Genomic DNA, 19,880 nt, shown 5'->3' with positions numbered 1-19,880 from the left:
TGAAGTAAGACCTAATGGTTCTTTGATTTTCCTCATTGTCTTTTATTTCTCCTTTTTCATTTCTGATTTTGTTTATTTGGATACTGTCTCCCTATCTTTTGGTTAATTTGGCTAAAGGTTTGTCTATCTTTTTGATTTTTCTCAAAAAACTCACTCTCAGTTTCTTCCACTCTTTGTATTATTCTTTTCTTTGTTACTAATTGATTAATTCTAGTCCTGAATTTATTTCCTGCCTTCCACTTCTATCTGATGTGTATGTGTTTTCCTAGAGCTTTCAGGTATACTTTTAAATTGTTAGTGTGAGATCTTTTTAATTTCTTTATGGTGGCACTTAGTAAATTGAACTTTCTTCTAAGCTGCTTTTATTGTAACCCATAAATTTGGAAATGTTTCATTGAATTCTAGAAATTCTATAATTTCTTTATTTCTTCTCTTACCCAGAGTTCATTGAGTAGAGAGTTGTTCAGTTGCCATGAGTGTATAGGCTTTCTGGTGTTTCTGTTGTTGTTGGAAGTCCAGCTTTAACCCATGTGTTGGGATCCAGGAATCACCTCACAAATCACATGGATCCCAATCTCAGTCTGACAGGGAGAGTTTATTGAGCATACGCCCCAGGACTGTTTGACCAGGCCATGCTCCAGATTTGGGAACTGAACTATCACAGAGTTAAGATACTACAGGGATTTTAAGCATAAAATACACAAACGTCTGTGCCAAGATATTCTACCAATCAGGATTTAGGGATGGGTTTTTTTTTTTTTATTAATTAGGAATATGTCTTTGTGGTATGTTTATCCCTTTTCTATTGGTTGGGGCATTCAGCTGTGGCAGGGGACTTGTCCTGTTTAACATTTTTGTCTTAACGTTTCTTCTAGGATAGGACTTGTCTAACATTTATGTCTTGACTTGTCAATCAGGATATCAGTTGCCCACATACATGTCTCTTTCTGTCAAGTAGGATGTCAGTTTCAGGGAGGTCTTGGGAACTTAAACTTTACTTGACCACTACTCAAAATGGAAGTCTTATTCCAAATGGTTTCTTATATTGGTGCAGATGTATTTCTCTTTTATGAGGTTCCCAGGGAAGAGGCAATCCAGCACGAGGGACAGGTATTGCAGGAGCAACCACTGCAGGAGTGACCACTGGAAGGCAGAGTCCTCCTAGACCATGAGTAACTAGAAGAGTTTTCAGAGCTCTAATATGGGGTTCCTTGATGGAAGAGAACCCAGGACAAGCACAAAGGAAACAAACAATGAACAGATACGACAAATATGACTGAAGAGGTGACAAAAGTCATAGTGTACTAATCAGGAGACTCCCTCAGTTGTAGTTCAAAGGCCTTATGCTTGGATGGTTTACCCAGGATAGAGAAGGCATTTGGGAGCCAATCCCTGCTAACACTGCCTGGGAGACTAGCCCCTATGTCAGGTACTGGCATGAATCCAGGCCATAAGTGAAAATGAGTGGACAAAGACAAAGAAGACAGAAAAGATGGTTCACCACAGTATACTCACCCAGACAAAGACAAGGAAGAAAGAAAATATGGAGGCTGCATGCTCACCCTCAAATGGAAGTGCAAACGTCACTGAGATGAACAGAAAAGACAAAGAAGACAGAAATGAGATAAGCAGTCACATTTGAGGGACTCACAACATAAAATTCTAAGGGGACAACTCACCGAAGAAGCAACTGAAGTGGACACAACAGCAGCACCTCGAGGAGAAGAGCAGATCAGGTCGAACTGAGAGCACAGTCCTTGCAGCAACAGGCAAAAAATGAGCCCCCAGAAAAGGAGGTTCACAAGCAGCCACAAAAATGAGGAAGATGAAGTAGTCTATTGACCATATTGGGCGCCAGATGCTGGCAGGGGAATGTTTGCAGGGAGCTGTGATGTGTATGTTAAGCCTAAAACAGTGTGATTAGGAGCTCATCAGTGGTCCTAGAAAAAGGCAAGGCTGTAGAAGGAATTTTAGTCCTGGAAGACATCCTTTAAATGGGGAGTTACATGTGTTGTAGTAAGGAAAGCAGAGGGAAGAGTTGGGAATCTATCTGCTTTACGTAGCTGAAAAAGAAAATACCATATTAATTATGTATCTGGGATAGGCAGTGACAGTTTTATCTGTAAAAAGAAACTGGCTTAAGTAGATAGTATTATTTTATTAATTAAGGATGAAATAATAGTTATTAACACAGTTGGTTGACCTGTGGGAATAGATTAAATATGATTTTTGAAGCTTAAAAGAAATTTTAAGCAAATTAAGAAATTTTAGAACAATTTTAGGTCAAAAAGCATGAACATGGTTTCCTGTGTTCTGGTTAGGGAGAAAAAATTAAGCATTTAAACAGAAGTGTGAGAATTTTGGATTAAGGGTTTCAAGTGTGTTGTTTCAAGTTCTCAGCAGCAAGATCTCATCTATTATGCTTTTGTTTGGCAAGCTCTTTTTGCTTAGGTAGAGGGGGAGGAGCCTGCTCTGCTATTCTGTGGCTGCTGGCCCTTTGCTTTAGTGGGCAGTCCTTTTTTCCCTGTGTGGCTTTTCTTTACTGGTACTGCTGTAAGGTGGGGGTGTGCTACTTTATGTAAACCCTAAAAGTAGAGTAGAAAGAGAAGCAGCATAGGGGCTTGGTGGCATCGTATTGGTGGCATCGTATTGGTGGGGTAGGGGTAGGAATTGGAGTCTGTGTTAATGGCCAAGTGGACTGTTGTTTGAGATGGGGTTTGGTGCAATAGCTCCGCCAGAAAACAAAAGTGGGAAGAAGACAACCTGTTTGTCGTCAGAGTGGGAAGGCCTGGGTCTTCTAGGCTATTGCTAAAAGCCAGGGGCTGCTCTTGGTCTTTGTTTAATCTGGAGTTCCAGTATAGGTCTGCATAAGCCGCTTGCTGTGGTGTGTGTCAGCTGGGTAGGTCCATGTTGTGGAGCCAGATGTGATTCTGCTTTTTGCTTCACCACTGGGGGTGGGGGTCAGATCACCACTGAGACTCTGCTTGGGGAGGCGGAACTTTCTCCCCATTGAGGACCTGGGCTTGTGGGATGCTGGCACACCACTCAGGGGAGGTGAAGCTCAGCTCAAGATAGGGATCACACCCCATGCTTTTCCAGGTGAGAAATGGTGCAGGGTGGAATGGAAGCTGTGGTTCTCAAACTTCCCCAATGCTACTGGGAAATGGGAAGAGTTGAGAATGGCCCCCTGGGCCCCCTGGGGTGATAGAAATCTGGCTTAGCTCAGAGTAAGTGCCAAGAGTGAGGAGAGGCCTTTTGCAGGAGACTTAGGCATGGCTCTGTGAGTCGAATGCTTCCCGGCACAGTGGTTGTTGGTGGGAGAGGCAGTCCTTATTTGTCCAAACTGTTTATTCATGGTAGAAAGGAATGCATACAACTTACTCAGGGTGAACCAGCGATTAAATATCTTTTGCAAGAAGGGATGCCCATAAAGGAAGCTTATTGATAAAACCCTCAAGTCCTATGGAGATAACTCATTAGCATGGAGCACTCTAGGCTCTATGGTACATGACCAGTTGTCATGGTCCACTTAGTGGAGTGTCCTGGTCACCTGTGTTCCAGGATAGGAACCTGGTCTGGAGTACATTTAAATTATGAGAATTGCTGGTTCCTTAATCAGGTCCACCTTACTAGTTTTTCTGTCTTGTGAAACAGTCCACAGCCTTACGGGAGGAGGAACCTTTCTGGAGGAAATTAGTTTTTGATGATGGAATTTGAGTATTTATACCCTCACTGGACTTGCCTTTTTTCTGTGGTTGAAACAGAGCAGTCCTGTTCTCATATAGCTACACCATCACTGCCATTACTGATTGTGTTCCAAAATAATGTATGGTAAAACAGAGAGGCATTTGCTTTTCCTAGGGAAGCCATTTATATTACATATATATATATATATATATATATATATATATATATACATAGCCTGATATATTTATGTTCATGTTTTTGTCTTAGGAGTTAGGTTTATCTCCATGTCTAGCATTTACTGTGCAGAGCTTTACCCATATCTTGACTTTTGAACTTTGGCAGAGGGTATAATTTTTACACCAGGATGATGTGTGCATGCATGACAATACTGACCTAAACGACTGGACTGCAGGTGTGTACTATTCCCCTATATTTCTGTATATTCTTATTTTCATTTCGAATTTTAATATATGTACAGGAGTCTTTTATAGATGTGAGGCTCCTGAAAGCCTGGTGTTCACTGAAGTTAAAAGAGAGCATTGGAGAACTCTCTTTGACTGGAGTTAGGAATGGTTGGATGGTGCCTCAGTCTCAGAGCTCCCAGGTGTCCAGGTTAGTTGACTCTGTTGGTTTTCCCTTTGAGTTGCTATCAACTTCATGGCCTTCAGTTCTTCCCCCAGTTCTTCCATATGAATCCTCAACATCTTTCCAGTGCTTGGCTATGGGTCTCTGCATCTGATTTAGTCAAATGCTGGGTGGACCCTTTCAAAGGACAGTTATATTAGGCTCCTGTCTGCCAGCATAACAGAGTATCACTAATAGTGTTGGGGGTTGGTTCTTGCCCCTGGGATGGGTGTCAAGTTGGTCCTGTTATTTGTTGATCATTCCCTCAGTCTCTGCTCCATCTTTGTCCCTGCCTTTCTTTTAGACAGGGCAAATTTTGAGTCAAAAGTTTTGTGGGTGGGTTGGTGTTCTTCTGTCTCCACTGGGAGGTTCTGCCCGACTACAGGAGGTGGCCTCTTCAAGTTCCATGTCTCCACTCAGGCATTACCACCAAGGTCACCTGCATTGACTCCTGGGAGCTTCCCCCACCCAGTCTGCAGATTTCCATTCACTCCTGACCCTCTGGCCCTGTTTCCTGTCTCTTCCTCGCCTGGTTCTGACCCACATTCCCCTATCCATCCTCTCTCCCACATAGTTCCCTCACTCCCTCTGGCTCCTATGACTATTTTATTCTGTATTCTAAGTGAGATTCAAACATCCTGGCTTGGGTCTTCCTTCTTGTTTAATCTTCTTGGGTCTGTGTGGTGTGTTATGGGTTTCCTGTACTTTATGACTGATATCTAAATATCAGTGAGTATATACCTGGCAAGTTCTTTTGGGTCTGAGTTACCTTACTCAGGATATTTTCTAGTTCCATCCATTTGCCTGTGCACTTCATGATGTTCTTGTTTTTAATAGCATCCTATTGTGTAGATATACTACTCTTTCTTTATCCATTCTCTCTTTTTGGATTCTCTCTTCCATATTTTATGTTCTGTTGGTGATGCTTGCGTCTGTGGTTCTTGTTTCTTCCTAGGTTTTCCATCTCCAGGATTCTCTCAGTTTGTGTGTGTGTTTTTAATTGCCTCTACTTCCATTTTCAGATCTTGAACATTTTTTTTTAATTTCCTTCATCTGTTTAATTGTATTTTCCTGTATTTCTTTAAGGGAGTTATTCATTTCCCTTTAAAGGCCTCTGTCATCTTTATAAGATTGGATTTGAGGTCATTTTCCTGTGCTTTGGTTGTGTTCAGGTATCCAGGTCTTGCTGTACTGGATAGCTGTGCTCCAAAGGTGTTATATTGTCCTGGCTTTTGTTGACTTTATTGTTTCATAGGCTTTTAGCCATCTGGATGTCCCTGTTATAGCACCTATTGGGAGGGAGGCTCACCTTGATGATGCTAGGCCTCTTGTGAGTATCCTTGAGCAGGACAATGGAACTATGATGGAGTTGTAAGTCTCCCATCAATTGAGTGTACCCCTGGGGATACTTGAGGGATGGGATTGTGTGGAGATAGGCAGTTAGAGTTGTGGTCAGACAAAGGAGGTCCACTGGGATGCTGACCACTCAAGGGCAGCTGGATATACCCCAGTGGATGTGGCAGACAGGAAAAATGGGTGCAGGAAGGGCATCTATGCTGTATTTTTTCTAACCCAGGCAGCCTGACTTATTAAACAGCCATCTATACATGGAGGATTTAGTCTGAGGTTTTTTTTTTTTTCTTCTCTTCGAGACAGGGTCTCTCTGTGTAGCCCTGGCTGTCCTGGAACTCACTTTGTAGACCAGGCTGGCCTTGAACTCAGAAATCCGCCTCCCTCTGCCAGGATTGAAGGCGTGGGCCACCCATGCCCAGCTAGTCTGAGTTCTTTTATGTTCTCTTTTTATTTAGATCTATTACAGAGATTGATGGATTATAAAATTGGAAAAGAAAGTCAAGGAAATGTTTATTTCAATTGTTTTTTTTTTCCTTGTGGGGGGAGGGGAGGATTTTTGTCTAGTCCTGGGCTTCTTAGAACTCACTCTATGAACCGGGAGGTGTTGAACTCACAGAGACCTGCAGGCCTGTGCCTCAGTAGTGTTGAGATTAAAAGTGTTCCCCATCACTACCCAGAATCAAGGAAATGTCTAAAGTGAGTATTGGAAGTTTATTGCCCAAGGGAGCTCTGAGTTCTGGCTCAAGAGGTTTCAAAGAAGAATTTCAGTATGTTGCATGGACATTGTTTTGTGTGTGTGTGTCTTGGTAAAGATTGTGGCTGCTCTATGCCCTTTTCTGAAGAGTCTTCCTTAGGCTAAGGTGAAGAGATTTAGATCAATTGCATTAGCAAAGGAAATCTCACAACAGCCTAGTATATACTCTGTTCTGTGGTTCACTCTCATTAAGAAACCATTTTGCAAAGGAGCAAGATGAGTGAGGAAAAATACAAACATTATTGTTCAAGGATTAAAGAGGCACCACAAAGTGGAATGCAGCTAACTCCTGTGTTCAAGCAGATAAATAGATTAAATAGATATTAAATGGACTTAAGGGAAAGGTGACCTTAGGTAAGATCCTTCCCAACAAAGCTCACTGTTTATGAATTTGTGGTTGTATTAGGCATAGTTATTTCAGATTACACGTTATTATGACCTAGTTATTTTTTCATTTGGACATAATGAGATATGAATGTGTGCCAATTTGACAAATGATGGGATATGAAGTCTATTCTCCTTTCTCAACTTCACTGTATCTGGAATGAACTACAATCCATAAATGGAGGGCACATAAGTGATCCAGATATTGAGGCAAGAAGATAACATGTTTTGGTCATATCTTGAGTCTGAAAGATACAGAGTTTTGATCCGGATTTTGAGATGTGATGACACATTCTTTTGGTCCAGATCAAAACAAACCTTTAATACGGACCTTGAAGTATAGTGGTGATGCTTATCATGATCTAGGAAAGTAAAAATGAGATTTAGGTCTCCTGATATAGGGCTTTAATCTCAATACTCAGGAGACAGGAAAGGAGATCTCTGAGTGCCAGGCCAGCCCGGTCTACAGAGCACTTTTCAGGTGAAGAAAAGCTTAGGTCTTCCTTATATGTAGTCAGAGGCATGCAGATATCCTGAGTTCGAGGCTAGCCTGGTCTACAGAGCATGTTCCAGGTAAAGAAAAGCTTAGGTCTAGTCATTATGTTTAAGTACATTTAATGGAAGCAATCAGGAGACAGAGGCATGCATCTCTTTTTTTTTTTTTTTTTTTGGCATGCATCTCTTTGAGTTCAAGGATAGTTTGGATTCCAGAGCAGTGAAGGAAGTCATGGAAAACAGAAAACTGGTGAAGATGTTAATTGAACGAGGTGGCTATGTTCCAGCCTCAGCAAGCAGCAGCACTTGGCCACTTTGGCAACATGGCTTTGGCTTTAGAGCCAGGAATAGATGTGCTTACTGAATAACCCTTCCTGTCTAAAGAAAGCCCTGAGACCAGATATGTAGTATGGTTGTGTCTTAGTTAGGGTTTCTGTTGCTGTAAGAGACACCATAACCAAGGAAACTACTCCCACAGTTACACACTTCCTCCAACAAGGCCACACCTATGACAAGAAGGTACCATTCTGTGGGCCCAGCATATTCAAACCACTACATTCCACTGCATGGCCCCTATGGGCTTGTTTAAACATATGAGTTAATGGAGGCCATACCTAAACATAGCATGATGTAAAATACATTTAGTCGAACTTTAAAAATGCCCATAGTCTATAGCAGTCACAACAATGTTAAAGTGCAAACTTCAAAGTCTTTTCTGAGATTTAGTCACTTAACTGTAATCCTCTATAAAATCAAAAGGCAGATCACATACCTTAAACATCACAGGATATACAGTCCCCTTCCAAAATGTCATAGTGAATAAATACTGGAACAAACAAGATAAAAAACAAACTGGGCCAACTCAAAACTGCATCTCCATGTTCATTATCAAAGTGCTTTTAAGATCTTCAGCTCCGCCAGGCAGTGGTGGCGCACGCCTTTAATCCCAGCACTTGGGAGGCAGAGGCAGGCTGATTTCTGAGTTTGAGGCCAGCCTGGTCTACAGAGTGAGTTCCAGGACAGCCAGGGCTACACGGAAAAACCCTGTCTCGAAAAACCAAGGGAAAAAAAAAATTAAGATCTTCAGCTCCATTCATCTTTGTTGACTGCAGCACAATTTTCTTTGTCTGATTCCATTCCCTGTTAGTAGCTTTCCTCAGTAGATATCCCATGGCTCTGGTATCTTGAACATCTTGGGGACTCCAAGGCAACTTCAACATTACAGCTTCTTGTTCCAGTATTTGGGATCCACCCACCATCTTCTGGGCTCCTCCAAAGGACTTGGGTCACTTCTCCAGCTCTGCCTTCTGTAGCACACTACAGACTCTACTCCACTGCTGTTGGTGTTCTTGGTGATCATCCTATGATACTGGCATCTCCAATACACTCAGGTCTTCTCTGCAGCTAGGCTTCAGTAGCCTTTCATAGGCTCTCTTCATAGTGCCAAACCTCAACTTCTTTGCCTGACTCCTTCAATCCTGGACTATCAACTGCAACTGAGGCTACAACTTCACCAATGGCCTTCCCTGGCCTGTCATACTGCCAAGCCTAAGCTGCTCTCCATGACCCCTTCATACTTTTAAAACCAGTACTACCTGGGTGATTGTTACACATTTCCAAGTCCATCTGCAGCATGAGTACAATATTGGCTACCTATAGAACACAACTTCTTTTTTTTTTTTTTTTTTCCATTTTTTATTAGGTATTTAACTCATTTACATTTCCAATGCTATACCAAAAGTCCCCCATATCCACCCACCCCCACTCCCCTGCCCACCCACTCCCCCTTTTTGGCCCTGGTATTCCCCTGTACTGGGGCATATAAAGTTTGCAAGTCCAATGGGCCTCTCTTTCCAGTGATGGCCGACTAGGCCATCTTTTGATATATATGCAGCTAGAGTCAAGAGCTCCGGGGTACTGGTTAGCTCATAATGTTGTTCCACCTATAGGGTTGCAGATCCCTTTAGCTCCTTGGCTACTTTCTCTAGCTCCTCCATTGGGAGCCCTATGATCCATCCATTAGCTGACTGTGAGCATCCACTTCTGTGTTTGCTGGGCCCCGGCATAGTCTCACAAGAGACAGCTACATCTGCGTCCTTTCAATAAAATCTTGCTAGTGTATGCAATGGTGTCAGCGTTTGGATGCTGATTATGGGGTGGATCCCTGGCTATGGCAGTCTCTACATGGTCCATCCTTTCATCTCAGCTCCAAACTCCGTCTCTGTAACTCCTTCCATGGGTGTTTTGTTCCCAAATCTAAGGAGGGGCATAGTGTCCACACTTCAGTCTTCATTCTCCTTGAGTTTCATGTGTTTAGCAAATTATATCTTATATCTTGGGTATCCTAGGTTTGGGGCTAATATCCACTTATCAGTGAATACATATGGAAATCAGTCTGGCGGTTCCTCAGAAAACTGGACATAGTACTACCGGAGGATCCAGCAATACCTCTCCTGGGCATATATCCAGAAGATGCCCCAACAGGTAAGAAGGACACATGCTCCACTATGTTCATAGCAGCCTTATTTATAATAGCCAGAAGCTGGAAAGAACCTAGATGCCCCTCAACAGAGGAATGGATACAGAAAATGTGGTACATCTACACAATGGAGTACTACTCAGCTATTAAAAAGAATGAATTTATGAAATTCCTAGCCAAATGGATGGACCTGGAGGGCATCATCCTGAGTGAGGTAACACATTCACAAAGAAACTCACACAATAGAACACAACTTCTTTGTGCTTTCAGAAAACACTTCCCAGACGATTTCACCTCAGTGATACAGGTCTCTTCTTAATTACTAATTTCTTAGCTCCAGCTCACCAGCATCAATTGTCCCAGTAGTCCCTTCTAGTTTTGACTCTAAAGCCAGAGCCACATGGCCAAAGCTGCTGAGTTCTGCTGCATGTTGGAACTGGAACCCCCTCCCCCCTGCCCACCCCTGATGCCCACCACCCCATGTTCTATTGCATTAGCACCAGCTTTCTGTTTTCCAACTCCTTCATTGCCTAAGCTTGGCTGTTCTGGAACTTGTTCTGTAGATTGACGCTGAACTCAGAGATCTGCATGGCTCTGTCTCCTGAATGCTGGGGACAAAGGCCTTTACTATCTCACCTGGACTTAAGCTTTTCTCCCCTTGGAACTTGCTTTATACCAGACTGGCAATGAACTTAGAAATCTTCTTGCCTTTCTTTCCTGGGATTAAAGGTGTGTGCCTAATCTTAGCTGAGTGGCCCTGAGGTCACTACTCCCATAATCTGTTTATCTCCTTAAACATAGGATTCAGCTTCATTTCACTTCCTGGTGCTCCTTCATTACCTGAACCATATATTTTATGTCTTTTCTTTCTCATCTTACTCCTTTTCATTAAAAGGCTTTTCATAAGCGTGAACTCTAATAACCACACAACAGAATTTATAACAGGGTGTTTTTATATGTCCTTTATCAATGCAATTAGTATAAATCTCTCTACCTTAGCTTCAGATAGTCTCTTCAGACAAGGGCAAAAAGCCACATTCTTCACCAAAATACCACAAAAACAGTCTCTAGGCCACACACTGAAGTTCTTCTCCAGTGAAACCTCTTGAGCTGGGTCTGCACTATGCAAATCACTCTCAGCAACAAAGTCTAACATGTCCCCGCTAGGATAGGCCTCTAAGCCCCAGCTAAAGGATTCCACTGCTTTCCAAAATCCACATTCTCCCAAAGAAAAGCATGGTCTGGGCTATCATAGCAAAATGCCAGTCCCTGTTATCAACTTCTATCTTAAAGAGTTCCCATTGCTGTGAAGAGGTACAGTGACCAAGGCTACTCTTACAAAGGACAACATTTAATTGGGGCTGGCTTACAGGTTTGGAGGTTCAGACCATTATCACCAAGGTGGGAGCATGGGAGCATCCAGGCAGACATAAAGCTGGAGGAGCTCTGAGTTCTATCTGCGCCTTGTTCAGAAAGCTAACAGAATAGTGGTTGTGTTTTATAAAAAGACCAGGATATGTTTTGTAGAGCTTGGTATGGCGAAGTGGGAGGGGTGCCTCAGCAGGACTATGGTGAAGCATCCCTTTCCCCTGAGGCCATATGACAGGTATAGTGTAGAATAGAGTTTATTTAGGGATTGAGAAGGGAGTAGAGACAGAGAGGGGGTAGAGGAGATGCCTGCCAGGAACACATTTGGGGGGGGGGAGAGGAAAAGGAGAGAGAAAAAAATAGGGGTGATGGAAAAAAGAGAGGCAGAGAGACACAGAGAGGTAGGAGGGGCCAAACAGCCTCTTTTAAGCAAACCAGGCCTACCTGCCTATTGTCAGGTAACTGTTGGGCAGAGTGTAGAGGGAATGCCAATATTACTCTGTTTTGGTTTTATTGAAAAAGGAGGAACTAGAAAGAGGTGATATAGAAGCAGGAATAGGGTCATGGTCATCTTTAGCTGCTTTCTGCTGACTTTGATGTGATGTGTCTCTGGGAAACACATCTGGGTGGTGGATTACCTTGGGGTAAGGAGCTAGAGGTCTGTTTTCTAGCTGTCAATCTGTAGTACCCTCGCTGTCAATGTAATCAGAAATCTGGGAAGAATAAATTATAATCTAGAAGACATATTAATTAAAATGACAGAGATTGGTCTATAGTCTACCACTAAACAGTTTCTTGGTCCCTTTGGTCTCCCTAACAACTCTGGCAGAGTCAGTCTGGCCGTCAGGCTCAGAATGGGAAGCTTTTTCTTGTGGGGGAAATGACTCACCTTGTCTTAGGCAACATTAATTCTCTGGCTTTCTTCTGTTTGTCCACAGTTTATGTCGAGCCCTGGCAGCGGGCAAGCTAATGAAGCAGTGTTTCTCAGTGTTTCTCATACCCCAGTCTAGGCAGTCATATGGCTGTGTTCTTATCTTCTAGGAGACCTTGGGGGAGGTTACTGTCATAATTTCAGAGTCTCTGTCATAATAAGCTTAAATATTATATTTAATAAATATTATATTATATTAACATTATATTTAGCAGATTTCTGACAAGATTGAGAGCCAGTATCTATTAAGTATATCTGAGTTAGGCAATCTGTGCTTGTTTAATTGTTTGTCCTAGAATGTATGTATTAAATAAAGAGAATATATTATAGCTTAAGAGCTATAATGTCAGTAGCAAAAACAAGACTAAAAATTAATATTAAAATTATTTATCAAGGCAGGATAGAAATCACAAGGAAACCATATCTTAATTTTAACTTGTATTTGGAGACCCTAAGTCAGGCTATTCCTCTAAACCCAGTAGTGAAGTATGACTTGCCCATAATAAAGATGGAGAATAGTCATGAGAATGACTTTAACTAAGATGGCTCTGAAGCTACAGTCAGCCATATGACTGCCATTAGCTAAGATGGCACAGAAGCTATAGCTCCACCTGTGGAGGAAGGTCATGTGTTAAACCATAGACTGGAACTGCAGAGGTGTGCCAAGTGTATCTTAGAATGGAATGGTAGAAGCAAGGCATCGACAACAAATAGACACATTTTGTCTGATGGACAGGAATCTTCTCCCTGTCACCGCAGGCAGCCTCTATTGCCATGAGGGTCCCAGCAGTTGGTCTGAGTGGTGTGGTCTAAGCAGCTTGGTGTGAGGAGTGCACTTCACGGCTTGACTGCTCTCATGGAACAAATAGACATTTAAGCTGGAGCAAGCAGCAGAGAGGGGGCAAGTGAGCAGGTAACCGCAGCTGCAGGGCAAGAGAGCTAGTGTACCCATTTGCTTCCTGGCAACACTCCAGCTTCCACAAAGAGATTTTTTTTTCTTACGGGGAAAAGTTGTAAGGACAGATGACAGAAATGAAGGGGTGGGCAGATGAGTGGGATTTGGGTGCATGCTGTGAAATTCACGAAGAATAAATTGTGTCCTTGGGGTATTTTCTTTGTTATTGATTGAGGGGGGTGTCCATTCCAATGGGGGTTGTGCCCCCCCGCCCCCCCCAGGCTGATGGTCCTGGGTTGCATAAGAAAGCAAATTGAGCAAGGCATGGGCAACAAGCCAGGAAGAAGCACCCCTCCATGGTCTCTGCATCAGCTTCTTGTGTCTCTATGTTTCTGCTTAAGCTTCTGCTCTCACTGTTTTTGATGATGAACTGTTGTGGGGAACTGTGACTGAAACAAAACCTTTTTTACTCACTTTGTCAAATATGCAATGTTGGATTAAATATTTGCTCAGAGTTTAAAGAGTATGTGATCCTCAATACAGAAAACATCTAAAATAGTTGAGAAGGAAACAATGTTAGAATGCTCTTTTTCCATAGCTTATGGATGTCAAAACAACTCAAAAATGAAAATAACAGTGCAGGTTCTTAGGTATGGTTGGTCAGACACAGGAATGGACATCACAGGTGAAACAGAGGAATCACAATGGTCTTCCGGAAAATCAGGCAGGGAGATTTCCAGTTGGGGCACAGGCATGATATGAGGCATTAACACCCAGCTTCACTTGTATCTTCAGCCTTCTGCTGTCACTAACGGCACCAGAAGTCTATTTGTTGATCTGTTTGAGTGTCTCTCTGTATCGTCTGTTAGTAGTCATTTCTCTTGCAATGCCCTATGGAATTCAGTGGGCCCAGAAATGAGAGATGTGATCCTCCTTTTCTGTTTCCTTCTAAAAACACTTGGAGACTTCATTTGAATGGCTGTGATATGGAGTAAATGTATGAAGCACTCAGCATTCTGGAAAAATATTCTCAATGTAATGTTCATTTACCATACAGTAAAGTCTCACCATTTTTTTTTAAATGTACGTGTATGGGCTATTTTAGGATGCAGTGACCTATGAGGATGTGCATGTGAACTTCACCAAAGAAGAGTGGACTTTGCTGCATCCTTCTCAGAAGAGTCTCTACAGAGATGTGATGCTGGAAACGTGCAGGAACCTCACTGCTATAGGTAAGAATGTGAGTTTTCCTTCACGTTCTAAACAAACCAAGAACAAGCCTTTCTTGGTTATTGGTATACTTCTGTAATTTCTGTTGTCAAAGAGGAAGGATGTAGTAAATAATCAGACTTAATATTCAGATTCACTAGAGATGTTAAAATTTGTACAGTATCAAATAATATATCATACATTTTCTGGTACTATATTTTAGGCTACAAATGGGAAGACCACAATATTGAAGAAAGTTGTCAAAGTTCTAGAAGATATAAAAGGTAATTTTCATGTGGAAGCTGCTACAAATGCATTGCTGAAGAAAATATAATGTGGTCTGAAGTTTTAATGGAAAGCAACAGTGTGATTAAGCCCAGGTTTAAGTACAATGGTGATTACTTAATTCTCAGAAGACCATGGCCTTTAGAGTCAGGTAGTTGACCTGTTTGTAAGGGATTCCTCTAAGAAAAAAAGACAAACAATACCTTAACACATCACACTCTTTTAGTCAATAGCCCTGTGAGAGCCATGTTGTAGAAATGTCAATCTTTTTAGTTTCATCCCATTCAAATATCCTTAAAAGTATATCCAGTGAATGTCCAATCCCTTTTATAAGCAAATAATCTATAGTAAAGCTAGGTTTACTCGTATACTGACAGTGACTTTCCAGAGTTTAGAGAGAGGAACAGTTTATGGGAAACAAGAAGATTGATGTTGTGGAGAAACTTTAATCCCTATAGCACACGTGTATGGGGCAACAAAAATTTCACAGATGTGACTGCAATGTACAAACCTTTTAATTATTATTTCTCCTTTAATAGGAATAATATCTGTCACTCTGGACCCCAGCCTTGTGAGTATCAGGGATATGGAAAGAAGCAATGTACTGTTACAAGTAACAGTGTTCTTCAAACTTACGGAAGAGTCCATACTGACGAGAAATCCTGTAAACGTAATCAGTGCAGTAAACCCATTGCAAATTCTAATAGTCTTCGACAGCATGAAAGAAGTCATAGTAGAAGAAAACTCTATGAATGTAATTACTGTGGTAAAGCTTTTCCAAGTCGAAGTTCTCTTCAAGTACATGAAAGAACTCATACAGGAGAGAAGCCCTATGGGTGCAATGAATGTGGGAAAGCCTTTTCAACTCGCAGTCATCTTCAAATTCACCAAAGAACTCACACTGGAGAGAAACCCTACGGGTGCAGTGAGTGTGGGAAAGCCTTTGCAAGTAAAGGTAATCTTCAAACGCACCAAAGAACTCACACAGGAGAGAAACCTTATTGCTGCCATGAATGTGGGAAAGCCTTTGCTACTCACAATAATCTTCAAATACATGAAATCATTCATACTGGAGAAAAACCCTATGAATGTAATGAATGTGGTAGAGCATTTGCATACAGCAGAGCTCTAGAAGCACATGAGAAAACTCACACTGGAGAGAAACCCTATGAATGTAACCAATGCAGCAAAGCCTTTGCAAGCCATGCTAGTCTTAGAAATCATCTAAAACATCATACTGGAGAGAAATTCTTTGTATGTACACAATGTGGTAAAGCCTTTACAAGTCAGAGTATTCTTCACAGGCATGGAAGAACTCACACTGGTGAGAAACCTTATGAATGTAATCAATGTGGTAAAGCCTTTGCACTTCAAAGTTATCTTCAAATACACAAAAGAACTCACACTGGAGAGAAACCATATGAATGTAATCATTGTGGTAAAGCCTTTACAAGTCATGCTAATCTTCAAAATCATGAAAAACATCATACTGGAGAGAAACCCTATGGATGTAATCAATGTGGTAAAGCCTTTGTATGTAGTAGCAGTCTTCAAATACATGAAAGAAGTCATACTGGAAATAAACCTTATGAGTGTAATCAGTGTGGTAAAGCCTTTACAAGTCGCAGTTATATTCAAATACATGAAAGAATTCATACTGGGGAGAAACCCTATGGATGCAAGCAATGTGGTAAAGCCTTTGCATATAGCAGTAGTCTTCAAATACATGAGAGAAGTCACACTGGAGAGAAACTTTTTGAATGTACTCATTGTAGTAAAGCTTTTACAAGTCCTAGTTATCTTCGAATACACAAAAGAGTTCATACTGGAGAGAAACCCTATGAATGTAATCATTGTGGTGAAGCCTTTGCTAGTCGTGGTAGTCTTCAGAATCATGAAAAACATCATACTGGAGAGAAACCTTATGGATGTAACCAATGTGGTAAGGTCTTTGCACGTCGCAGTAATCTTCAAATACATGAAAGAATTCATACTGGAGAAAAACCCTATGGATGTAAGCAATGTGGTAAAGCCTTTGAATTAAAGCGTGATCTTCAAATACATGAAAGGATTCATACCGGAGAAAAACCCTATGGATGTAAGCAATGTGGTAAAGCCTTTGTATGTAGTAGCAGTCTTAAAATACATGAAAGAAGTCACACTGGAGAGAAACCTTGTGAATGTAATCAGTGTGGTAAAGCCTTTGCAAGTCGAAGTTATCTCCAAATACACAAAAGAGTTCATACTGGAGAGAAACCATATGAATGTAATCTTTGTGGTAAAGCCTTTGTAAGTCATAGTTATCTTCAAGTACACAAAAGGACTCATACTGGACAGAACCCAAATGAATGTAATCAGTGTGGTAAAGCTTTTGTAAGTCACAGTTACCTTCAAATACACAAAAGACTTCATACTGGAGAAAAACCCTATGGATGTAATCAGTGTGGTAAAGCCTTTACATATAACCGAGATCTTCATAGGCATGAAATAATTCACACTGGAGAGAAACCCTATGAATGTAATCAGCGTGGTAAAGCCTTTGCAAGTCAAAGTTATCTTCAAATACACAACCGAGTTCATACTAGAGTGGAACCATAAGAATGTACTCACTGTGGTAAAGCCTTTGCATATCACACTAGTCTTTGTAATCACAAAAAATTTTGTACTGGATAGGATTATGGATGTAATTGATGTAATAAAAGTTTGATCATCAGTATAATGTTGAAACACATCCCAGAGAAAAGTCAATGTCATAGTGCCTCTGCATGTCATAGTCTTCTCCAAAATCATGAAAGCATTCCTACTGGAAATCATCACTATGAATCTAATAGATGCACTAAAGCCTTGCACACCAAGCACATATTTCCCACTGAGCCATCTTCTGGTGCTTATAGAAGATTAGCGGAACTATTTCATCCTTCAAAAAATTGTCTTGTTTTCTTATTATATACAAATTGTCACCCAAGAATAGAACACCACAGTAATTTGAAAAATAAAAACCTACTTACAAATGATAATTATATACTGCCATCCATTTCTATGGGTTAGTTTATTCTGAGGAATAAATACTTGTTCTTAACACTTTCTAAGAAACACAAATGAACGGCCGAGAATTATCACTGTGGGTAAAGGAGGTTGCTGCTAAGCCTGGTGACCTGAGTTTATTCCGTGGGAGACAAACATGCAGGGTTTTCTCTGATCACTACACACGTGCTATGACATATGCATATCCACACAGCAACACATACATAAATAGTTCTGAAATTTAAGCACCAGTGAGTTCACTCACCAGTTGAAGATTCTTGCTGCAAAACTTGACTATGTGGGTCAAACTTACCCTGAGGAAATATGAATAGACACGTGTAAGTTGGCTTCCGACTGACAGGTGCACACCCTAGCACAGGTGTATGCATCCAGGTAAAAATTATTGAACATGAAATTAAGAAAACAAAATAGCCACAATGTTGAGAACATAAATGATTTACCACTTGTAATTAATCTATTGTTGTATTCCAGGAGGTGCTTTTTTTGTTCATCAAAGAATGATGGTTTGTGCATAAATCTTACATAATTCTTTCATTCTCTGATTCAAAGATAGGCCATTGTAAAAACACCTCAGTTAGATGGAAAGGTACTTGCCTATAATCACAGCACTTGTAAGAAAGTGAGTTCCAGGATGACATGGTTATGTATAGAGACCCTGTCTCCACCTAACCCCCCGCCCCCCAAATCCAAAAGCCAACCATCCTACCACTACCACCACCACCAACAAAAATCCCAAGACATCAAGAACAAAATACCCCTAAAACAAACAACCATATCTCCGTTTTTGGATCTTTTCCTAGTATAATCTGAACTCATCTCTACTCAACTAAATTTTCTTCACTCTCATAGAACTTCTAAAAATGACAGTGAAAAGCAATAGCAGAGTCCATTCATAATAGGATAGATATCCATTCAGTTCTTCAATGATCATTTATCAGGGACCCTATAAGTGATAGAATACCAAGGGAATAATGGGGCCTCTTCATTTTCTGCATTATAGTTGCATATTTGTGGTCTGGAATGTTGACATAGTAGTACTTCTCTTCCTAGCAGTTACAACAGATGGGTCAGAAGTACCTCTAATTCCTGTTACAGAAGTTCAGATACATTCTTCTGGCTTCCTTGGACATCTGGTATGCAAAGATTGTAAAGGCACACACATACACAAAAGGACTCCATATTTTAAATATGTATATGTAAATGTAAAAATCATGTTATATTTTTAGAAAATAAAAATAATTTACGTGTATTTTTAACAGTCCTGGAGTGGAGTTACATGAGAATTCTGAATGCTTGTGAAAACACACCTAAAAAAACATGAGAAGATTCTTATGACCTTAGATTCTTCAAATCACAGTCTTGTTCTTGGAATGTGTTTTCATGCTCTGAAATGTAGGAGCTAGGAGTGAGATTACTCTTTGTTGCTTTTAGTTGCTCATTTAAAAGTTTATAGTATGCTTTAAATGCTTCTGTAGGAAAAAATGTTTGTCATGTGTGTTTGTTCTCTTGTACACAGCTTTATTCATGAGAACTTAGGTGACATTTCTTAATCTTCAGAGTTTAAATTGCCTCTGGCTGTGTAAAGTTGACTATTGCATGAGACTTCAGTCCAGCTCTCCTATTGGCTCAGTTCTCCCAGGTCCCCCAGCTCTAAGCCAGTGAGAAGAACTAAACAGGGACCAAATGTCAACCATGAGTGAGGTGAGTGAGAATGATGGGTAGGAAAGGCTTTGCCTTTTTTCAAGCTTATGCATCATTTTTGAGAAAGGAGAATGTGTATTAAGATGACAACTGTTAGAGTTCTTTTTTTTCTTAATTTTTAATAAATGCATTTTATACATCAAACAATAATATTGAATATTTTGAGAATCAAGAAACAAAAATTTTGTTAATTTTATATTCATACCCTTTCTTTTTTATAAAAAGATCTATTTTTTTTATGTATATGAGTACACTGCAGATGTACATATGGTTGTGAGCCATCATGTGGTTGCTGCAAATTGAAATTCAGGACCTCTCCTTGCTTTGGCCCCACTAGCTCTGGTCTGTTCTCGTTCTGGTTGGCCGCACTTGCTTTTGCTTGCATTTATTATTATATCTAAGTACACTGTAGCTGTCCTCAGACAACCCAGAAGAGGGCGCCAGATCTTAATACAGATGGTTGTGAGCCACAATGTGGTTGCTAGGATTTGAACTTGGGACCTTTGGAAGAGCAGTCAGTACTCTTAACTGCTGAGCCATCTCTCCAGCCCTCATATCCCTTCATACCTTAAAAATATCAATAATGAACTGCCATAGACTAGACTCAATCGGTCCCTCAACCTGCGGGGAAATCAGGGTTTTGGTACTCAGGTGGGCAAGGAGTAGGTGA

At 40.9% G+C, this 19,880-nt stretch overlaps 1 protein-coding gene across 3 annotated transcripts in view; it reads left to right on the top strand.

Moving 5' to 3' along the window:
* Positions 1 to 18,702, top strand: part of Gm3055 (predicted gene 3055) — a 28,298-nt gene extending 9,596 nt beyond the window's left edge. The window contains exons 2-5 of one of the 3 annotated variants that reach the window (NM_001346707.1): positions 9,646 to 9,781; positions 14,076 to 14,202; positions 14,403 to 14,463; positions 15,004 to 18,702. In NM_001346707.1, the coding sequence (NP_001333636.1) occupies positions 9,770 to 9,781; positions 14,076 to 14,202; positions 14,403 to 14,463; positions 15,004 to 17,062 (2,259 nt within the window). In that variant the 5' untranslated portion in view covers positions 9,646 to 9,769 and the 3' untranslated portion in view covers positions 17,063 to 18,702. Of the gene's footprint in view, positions 1 to 9,645; positions 9,782 to 14,075; positions 14,203 to 14,402; positions 14,464 to 15,003 lie in introns of those variants that run through there. The other 2 variants (NM_001376985.1, XM_030244787.1) reach the window with 2 other exon arrangements.
* Positions 18,703 to 19,880: the final 1,178 nt, after the last annotated feature.

This window comes from Mus musculus, chromosome 10, assembly GCF_000001635.26.
Source record: "Mus musculus strain C57BL/6J chromosome 10, GRCm38.p6 C57BL/6J".
Lineage (NCBI taxonomy): Eukaryota > Metazoa > Chordata > Mammalia > Rodentia > Muridae > Mus > Mus musculus.
The sequence above is the reverse complement of the archived record's forward strand: the minus strand, read 5'-3'. Positions and strand labels throughout refer to the sequence as shown.